The following is an 8802-nucleotide window of genomic DNA, read 5'->3' on the forward strand; positions in this document are numbered from 1 at the left end:
TACAAAGAGCTGTATAAACATTAAAAAAAAAATACTCAGTCGTTATTGACATTGTCACATATTAATCTGGTTTTAATGCATCATACTTGGACCTGTTTGAAATATTTTGCCCTTTGGAATGTAACCAAAATATTAGAAACACCTCCCGATATGATACAAAACATGTTAAGTGAATTAAAAAAAAGAAAAAACTCATTGAATGTATATTAAGAGGAGTGTAAAGAGTTGAATCGTACAAAATGTATAAGTTACTCATAAGATACAGAGACAGTTACAAAACCGACATTAACGCTATCCAACATGGCCTTGCTTTACAAAAATGCAAATCATAGGATGTGATGACCCTAATGACCTTAATGACCTTAATGTCATCGTTTTCACAGTTGCACAAGGGGAGCCTTAAATGGCGGTGAGTTGAGTGGAAGTGACTATTCTCAGCGTGACACTGCCGGGCATCTCGTCGGCCATGTTGCGGCCTTGCTTCCTCAGCCGCAGCCTCTGAGGGTCGGAGGTGTCCTTCGCCAAACCAGACAGCACCACTTGGCCCATGAACTGGTCCTGCATCGCGTTGCTATTCCAGATCTGGCGTCAGGCAGACGATTTTGCGAGATAAAAAAAAAAATATGGGAAAATACTTAAACGATGCATGGGAAAGGACTCCTCGGTAAGCTGTCATTTAATCGTAATAGCTACGGTTTTCTTTGTGTAATTCAAACACAGCGACACCGATACTAGTCATGATCCCGTCTATTGTGTTTGTTTGCATGAAGCTAAATGGACTTTCCCGAGGCAAACCGATGTGGTTGTGTGTGTGTAATTCTCTTGGTTGTATGTTTACTTTGACAGACAGCACACCAACTGGGAGTGGTGTCAAACATCAAGAATTATTCACACTTTACCAAACCGCTGCTTGACAAAGGCCTAATACTGGTCTTCACAAGAAACCAAAAGTATCGATTTACTTATGATTGGTGAAAATAGCAAGTCTATAAAAACGTAACAAGCACAAGCCGAATGAATTGAGAAGGTGAACAAATGTCTTACCTGTACAGTGAGAGGCTTCCTGGGCTTCTTTCTGTAGAAAACGCCACTGGTTTCAAACGTTGGAGTCAAAGTGTCCTTCTGGACCATCGATTTCACAGAGTGGCCCTCACAGTTTACGATCACATATGGGTCGGCTCCTGCGTGCGAGCGCGGGATGATCAACTCACACGGCAAAACTCGGCGGCATGCAAGGTTCAGATTCCCTAAATTTGGGTTCAAACCGAGAGCGACTGACCCCCTGAGCTGTCCTGGTTCTGCAGCCCCTCGGCAGCATGGACGTAGACGTGGGTCACCACCTGCGGGTATCCCAAGAAAGAGCTCCAACATTTCACCCTTGGCTTATCCTCGCTCAGCTCCCTGGAAGCACACACACGACTTTCTGGATGACCCGATAGTCCAAATACAGAAAAGGTACAAGCGGAAATTCAATCGATTTGTTTGCGTCAGTGACAGTTTATGCAATCGGACGTATGCGTTAGGACAAGAAGTGAGGCAGTTGACGGCAACGAAAGTCAACATCATTATTAACAAGTTATAACACGGATGCTACCTGCAGCCCGAGTCCACGTCAGTGAAGAGTCGCATCATGTAGTCGCCCAGAATGTGAGGCTTGAAGGTGGTGGGCAGGATGACGTAGCGGCCCTGCTGCAGCGTGCACCTCATGAAGACCGTGCGGGCGTTGATGTAGGTCGACGTCGCCACGGACTTCTGGGTCAGGATGTCGTGCAGCCTGTATTTCCTGTTCAGTTCCACCTGAGATCAATAAATAGCAGAAAATGCACTTGACCTTGACGCCCAGCAGTGTCAGTGAGCCAGCTTGTTTTTTTTCTGCCCCCTGGTGTCAGAGTTATGAATAGCCTGTGATTGAAGTTTTGAAGTCAAGAAAATGGGGTGACTATACACGTATATATATATTTCTATTGTTAATTATTTTTGATATACGGTATATTCATGTTGATGGCGGTGCTGACCTCAAATGTTGTCCAGAAGCCTTCACAAGTGTCAGCAGTCAGCACGATAAGAGCGCATGACGTGTGTTTGACCATAGCCAGATGTCACACGAATCGCATTTAAGGAAAAAAGGTTTGGCACATGTGCGTAACGCTTCATCCGAGAAAATATTATATGCGCCTGAACAGTAAACGTTTGCGAGAAACCGTGAGTTTTCAAAACTAGAAAGCGCCGAGTCAAACGGACTGCTTGTTGAGTCTGGAGTTTTCCCCCCCAAAGATTTCTTCAGCTTGAAACAATCAACTTCAATGATTGCGTGATTTAGTGTGATTTAGCGTCTTGATGAAACAAAAGGCCTGATATGATCTGATAAATGTAATAGGTGTCATTAATAAACCCACTTGGTCAGTCTTCGGACGGAGCCAGAATGTGAACAAATGAGCCTTGGCCTGTGTCCACACATCCCGGACTGTCCACCCAAGAGACGTTTGAATGAAGCGTGCCAAGAAAACAATCAGATCAACAATCAAACTTTTTTTTTTAACCTTTTCTTTTGGCAAAAATTGACATCCTATACTTGACATGAATGGTTTGCTTGGCTTTGTTTTCCTCAAAGAGCCCTCATGCCCTTTAGCAATGTTACACTCTGGTCTACATATTCTTTTTGGACTACAGGTACATGCATGAATTTTAAAGCGCAGATGCTAATGTGAATACGCCATTCACGCACTACATTCATTCATTCATCTTCCGAGCCGCTTGATCCTCACTAGGGTCGCGGGGGGTGCTGGAGCCTATCCCAGCTGTCTCCGGGCAGTAGGCGGGGGACACCCTGAATCGGTTGCCAGCCAATCGCAGGGCACACAGAAACGAACAACCATTCGTACTCACACTCACACCTACGGACAATTTAGAGTGTTCAATCAGCCTGCCACGCATGTTTTGGAATGTGGGAGGAAACCGGAGCACCCGGAGTAAACCCACGCAGGCCCGGGGAGAACATGCAAACTCCACACAGGGAGGCCGGAGCTGGAATCGAACCCGGTACCTCTGCACTGTGAAGCCGACGCGCTAACCACTGGACTACCGGGCCGCCCTCACGCACTACACTCTATTGTAATTCCAGCACCACTAAAAACCACTAGGCCACAGCCCCCGATAACACTTTTATATTCCTTGAGGTGTGAGTAATTTGACTTTATTTTAGATGTATTTCCTCTACAATTGTTTAACTTCACTCCTCGTTTCCCGCGGCGGATATTTTACCTTGAAGATACTGAAGCCGATGGTGAGATTTTCCCCTTGCCCGAATTTCCGGTGGATTTTCATATCTCTTTGCTGTAAGGAGATGAGGACCTCGTCGGCCTCCTTCGTCACATCAAAAACGTACTACAAAAAGATATCGGGGAGGGGGTGGTGGGGAGTCGTAAAACTGTTAGAATGTTTGCAAATGCTCTTGGTATGAAGCACAAGTATCGTGTATTGTTGCTCTGTCGGACCTGTGGGTTCTGCAGAAATGTCGGCTTGTGGTTAGCGCAGCCGCCGCAGCGGTTTAAGAGAGGCTCCGCTTGCTTGGTCCAGCTCCCAAAGTGGACAGTCTCATGCCAGGTCTTATGGATGCTGATCACCGACGTGTTGATGAGGCGACACACGTCAGCATCGGTAAAGTGCTTGCACCAGTCTGTGAAAGACATCCTGCATGCAAAGGGTCCAGTTGAAATGAATAAAGGGGGGGTGGGGGGGGGGTCACTAACGGACGATTGTTTGCAATTTGGAACATCGATTGCATACCAGAACTCTCCGTTGTCCTCCACTGTGATGCCAAGGTTGCCCCTTTCGGTGTCACCGACCTTTGACCATTCCTCAGAGCTGACGAAATAATTAGAAGAGATGAGAGGTCAACTGGAGCGAGACCCCTTTAAGATTTGAAAAGTACCATAAAACGAACTTTAAAATGTACTGGCAGCCAGTGAAGGGAAGCCTGAATTGGGGTTATGTGCTCCCTCTTACGAGGGCCACTCAGGCATCTCCAGTTGCTCTAAAATGCTGCAGTTGCATTTTGGAGCAACTGGAGATGCTTGATGGAGGACTGGCTGACAAGCAGTTCAGGGTTCACGCTCGGCATGGGGTCCCACCTGTCGCTCCAGGCTCCATTCCACTCTGTCTTGCCCCACGGATTCCTCATGCGGATCATGGGGATGGTTTCATTCTTGAAGTAGGCTATCAGGCCGTGACCCAGACGCACCCTGTTCACCGCTGTCACCGAGTAGGCGTGACCTTTCACCAGCCCGTTGGCCAACTTCAGCTCGATTTCATGAGGTTGCGCCTGATGGGGGAAAAAAAACGTATGAGGAACATTTGTTTTCAATGCAAGACAGCTCAAATGCCGGGAAGCGCCGCATACCTTAATGGAGCAACTGATGATTCCGCCACGGTCGTACACCTTAAGCAGATCCTCAAAGAGATGATCCAGCTTCTGCTGGTCTTTGTAGTAAGCTTCCGCTTCCAGGTTGATTGCCTCCGCGACAGCTCCACTGAAGTCCACCACGGCGTCTCCAGTGTTGCCCCCCTCCAGTGACTCATAGCAGCCGGAGAGCCTGGGCGCGGGATGAAAGGCACGTTTTGATTGTATTTTCATTATCAGTGGCATTTTATCAGTGGGAGAACCGCCGCCTGTTGCTAGGCCAAGTCCAAAAGCACACACAAAGATTAACAGTACTCGGACTCCGGTACAGTCCAGTACGAGGAGTCCAGCAGGTGTTGTTTGATGTTGACTCGCTCCGGTCCGCAAGTCTAATATGCCGCATGATAAGTAGTCGACTCACTTTGCGTAGGCTTTCTCCAGCAAGGCGCTCCAATATTCGTTGTTGTCGTTGGAGTGACAGTAGATGAGCTCCCCGTTGATTGTCGGAAGCCGGTCATCCACCACCACATCCAGCCACTTTCCAAACACCCAAAATTGAAAGTGGAAGATTCCGGCGTAGTTCTCCGGGTGTTTGGAGTCCCACTCCTGCTCCTTCCAGTCAGGAATTACCTGCATATACAATTGTGCCAGTTGGGGTAGTGCCCACGTTTTCTAATATTTATTCATTCATCTTCCGAGCCGCTTGATCCTCACTAGGGTCGCGGGTGGTGCTGGAGCCTATCCCAGCTGTCGTCGGGCAGTAGGCGGGGGACACCCTGAATCGGTTGCCAGCCAATCGCAGGGCACACAGAAACGAACAACCATTCGCACTCACACTCACACCTAGGGACAATTTAGAGCGTCCAATCAGCCTGCCATGCATGTTTTTGGAATGTGGGAGGAAACCGGAGCACCCGGAGAAAACCCACGCAGGCCCGGGGAGAAGATGCAAACTCCACACAGGGAGGCCGGAGCTGGAATCGAACCCGGTTCCTCTGTACTGTGAAGCCGACGTGCTAACCACTGGACTACCGGGCCGCCTATTTTCTAATATTATATGTTAATTGTTTTGTTAAGCGCTTTGTTGCATCTGTTGCAAAAACGCTCAATTAATAACGATGTGTTGTGTTGTGTTGTACGACAAAGCAGGGAGAGAGAAAAAAATAAACGGGCGAAGAAACTTAAGATTCACTCGAATGAGTGAAACGGCCTCGGGTGAATTCCTGATTCCAGGACTCACACGAACTCTCCGGCATTTAGCGCGGCTCACCCAATCCACTCGACTCACCTTCTTCCAGAGGTTGGGCTTCAGCGCCAGACACGAGCAGGCGGCCACAAACCAGCAGTTCCCCACTGAGCCCTGGTGCAAGTCGTGCGAGCTGACACCCTCCATAAACAGGTGAGGGTCATTGCTGATCTCCTGCACCGCAACAGCATGAACGAATCACATGAAAAGATTTGACCACAAGGGGAAGCTAAGCAGCCATTTTTAGAGCTAAGGCTAAGGCACCACATTTGGTCAACTTGACATGCTTCATAAAAGGCAGCCAAACCATGTGATGGGACATTTAATAACCGCTGAAGCCTTGCTTTTTTTTTTTTAATGGATTAAGCGCCCAATTTGCAGTATTATTTAAGTTTGGTCTTGTAAGACTGGTCTTCTCTCAGTATTCACACAATTACAGCAATCTCTTCAAACCAGATTCGCTTTGGTGCCTCTGATAGCTTCACATAAATTACCCCCCTAGCCCCGCCCCCTCCTTTCAGTCAAAAATGTTATTTTCTACCATTCAATTCACTTTGTTGCGTGGGGCACATTCGGCCTATTGGGGTCAACTGATAACAGCCACTTCAGGATCGATAAACCGTCCCCAGCACCGTAAGATACACTTGATGAGATTTACACAAAAATCACTTTGGTCTAGAAACAAACTGTGGAATCGTTTCCAGTACGTCTGGATTGTTCTTTGTTGACATCCCCCAAAATTTCCCAAGAGGAGAAATTGCACTCACCCCGGGACGTTTCCATTGCACCATACCAGGTGGTGGTTTCCGAAAATACAGTGACGCATCCACGCACGGGAATTCGGGATCCTCAAACAGTTTTTTACTCTTGATGCAGTCCTTCTTCAGCTCACTGTAGTGCTGGTTCTTGTAGGGGCTCGCGGAGGAGAACATGGTCCACGAATGGAAGACTCACAGCTGTACAAAAAAAAAAGCATGATACGTACTGTACATATTGTGATTTTTTTTTTCTTCCCCTCTCCTCAAATAGACATCTGCACTTCTTAATCCCCGGAAGGACATTGTGAATATCTCCCAAGTGTCTAGCTCTGAAAATATTGAAATAAGTCACCGAAGGCTTTGTATAAACTGAAACCATACCCAAAAATGAAAACGCGCCAACCTTCTCGTCCGCACTTTTTTTTCTTCTCCGTTTTAGGCCAACGTGCTGAAAGCAACGGCCATGAACCATCCTCCACATTGGCCCAAACCGTCTTTATAGCATCCCAAAGCGTCACATGACTAAAGGAGCAATGAACCCTGACGCTGTATACGGATGTTGGAACCTTTGACTCCACACGCCGACTCCTTCATTCTTTCCATAAAGGCCAAACACATTCCACTGAAGCCATCGTGTCCTCGCAAGACAAATAAGTCGACTTGCATCAAAGTACAAGTCATTACATTACAATGTATCACAAATGTTACTTCGACAAAGGCAATCTAACTCTGTTCGGGAGGTATTCATTTGCCAAACGGTATTTATTGAACATATACAACCACACAATACCCAGACGTGTCTTTCCAATCTTCCCCTACGTTGCCGTTGGGAGTAGAACAAGTGAAATACAGCAAACTTGGATTCTGATGACACAGCTGCATGTAAACAATTCCACATACAGCAAAGGAAACCAAAAAAAAAACGTCACCGTACCTCTGACGCGGGGTCCAATGCTGTCCTGCTCCACAATGAGGAAGCTCACGAGTGTTTTTACCTGCCCGCCTCTGCCCTCCCACACACTGATGATGGATTACTGCATTGTTGGAGCCGCACCCTGCCTCTATTCCACCGCTCTTCTCTTACGCTTGAGACTTCCTCTGATAGGTTGAAACTTCCTCTGATATAGTTTTGTTGTGTTCAATTTACGACATGGGAAATCACTGAATAGGATTTACCGGGGAGAGATATATGTTAACCTATCCTAGCCTATTCAAGGGTTGGGGGGGACGACTGAATGTGACTCTGCGCGCGCGTGTGTGTATGTGTGTGTGTGTGTGTGTTATCTAGTTTGGAGTTCCAGGCTAATGTTATCATGCAGTGTATTTTGGTACGGTGTTTATATGCCAGACCATAAAAGTGTCACTTTTTTTTGTTGTTGTTGTTGATTATTAGATTGCAGTTCTCAGTGTTTTGGACGTAATGATGAAACCCACATCCAACGCAAGACAATCATGCCCTGTTTTGACTGGCAGCGTCGGAAAAAAGTACCTCAATTATCAATCTATTCATTATTATAGTTTGTAGAACGGCGTTGCATCATACTGAAAAGGTTTTGGTGACCTCATTTAGGCGAGGAAATGTTACAGAATTCCCAATGTGACAGATTGTTATCAGATTTTTCAGAAGTATGTATCAGATCCCGCACGCGGAGTTTTGTTTGAGCATGCAGGTGTGCCTAATCAAGTGACCTGTGAGTGGGGCCAGTGCAAGGTAGGTCACAGAAAGCCATTCAGGTGAGGAACGCCGGGTTATAACACTCACCTGTCGAGGGGGCTGTCTTGCACTTTGCCGTTCTGAGGTCAGTTACAGATGAAATCATCGATGCATCCCACGTTGGGGGTTACAAAGGGTTTTTCCATAAAACAAGGCATAGGAGGATGGGCTCAGATGCAGATTGCGCACTGTGCAAACTCCCCGAAGCCAATGTCGCAATTAGGCCACAAGCAGGAGGCGAAAAAACTGGTCCGACCAGCGGCTCCGTGCATTCATGCAAACGGCTGCTGAGGAGAAACGGGAGGGAAGGGGCGACTGAAACTGAATATTTTATAGCTGCTCGTTGGTGAAACAAGCCAAAACCTGTTGCGTTTGATTTGCATTACACCCGTACAACCAATCGGAGCACTGCGTGTGGAATCTGCTAGAGCTTTGATATAGTGGCCGTTTTTGTTTGGGATCGCCAAGAGAGGGGCCAGAGGTCAGTCGTATTTAAAAGCTCGACAATTAACAGGACTAACGGGGCATTCATTGTGCACACTAGCTGAAGTGTACGAGAAAAGACAAAACTGACATGGACTCAGTTGTCTGGATTTGAGTCAGGAAGGAGCACAAGGAGCTCTTTGACTCTTTGAGACACAAGGGGAAAAGACGGCTTTCAGATAATCTTCAACCGTGAAGGGAA

At 47.1% G+C, this 8802-nt stretch overlaps 1 protein-coding gene across 4 annotated transcripts; it reads right to left on the reverse strand.

Moving 5' to 3' along the window:
- Window positions 1-42: 42 nt before the first annotated feature.
- Window positions 43-8429, reverse strand: LOC127588127 (calpain-5-like). 4 transcript variants are annotated; one of them, XM_052046705.1, is made up of 14 exons: window positions 8166-8428; window positions 7338-7499; window positions 6413-6601; window positions 5688-5819; window positions 4821-5029; window positions 4400-4592; window positions 4131-4321; window positions 3787-3864; window positions 3495-3690; window positions 3262-3384; window positions 1595-1797; window positions 1280-1401; window positions 1045-1181; window positions 43-582 (listed from the first exon to the last, which is right to left on the reverse strand). In XM_052046705.1, exons 3-14 carry the CDS (start codon window positions 6575-6577, stop codon window positions 400-402), a joined length of 1932 nt encoding a protein of 643 aa, XP_051902665.1. In that variant the 5' UTR covers window positions 6578-6601; window positions 7338-7499; window positions 8166-8428; the 3' UTR covers window positions 43-399. The 4 variants fall into 4 exon arrangements, with proteins under 4 accessions (XP_051902665.1, XP_051902666.1, XP_051902668.1 ...); XM_052046706.1 differs by lacking the exon at window positions 7338-7499 and having other exon boundaries at window positions 8166-8429; XM_052046708.1 differs by lacking the exons at window positions 7338-7499; window positions 8166-8428 and adding an exon at window positions 7194-7316.
- Window positions 8430-8802: the final 373 nt, after the last annotated feature.

The sequence above is a fragment of the Hippocampus zosterae genome, chromosome 16, assembly GCF_025434085.1.
Source record: "Hippocampus zosterae strain Florida chromosome 16, ASM2543408v3, whole genome shotgun sequence".
NCBI classification, from domain to species: Eukaryota; Metazoa; Chordata; class Actinopteri; order Syngnathiformes; family Syngnathidae; genus Hippocampus; species Hippocampus zosterae.

What these genes read in the sequence shown, in the direction of transcription:
- LOC127588127 (XM_052046706.1), bottom strand. Translation starts at nt 6,577, where the DNA reads ATGTTCTCCTCCGCGAGCCCCTACAAGAACCAGCACTACAGTGAGCTG. An exon ending in TGCAATGGAAACGTCCCGGG is followed by an intron (nt 5,820 to 6,412) that starts GTGAGTGCAATT and finishes GTTGCGGTGCAG; the next exon opens with GAGATCAGCAATGACCCTCA. An exon ending in CTGGAGAAAGCCTACGCAAA is followed by an intron (nt 4,593 to 4,820) that starts GTGAGTCGACTA and finishes TCCCGCGCCCAG; the next exon opens with GCTCTCCGGCTGCTATGAGT.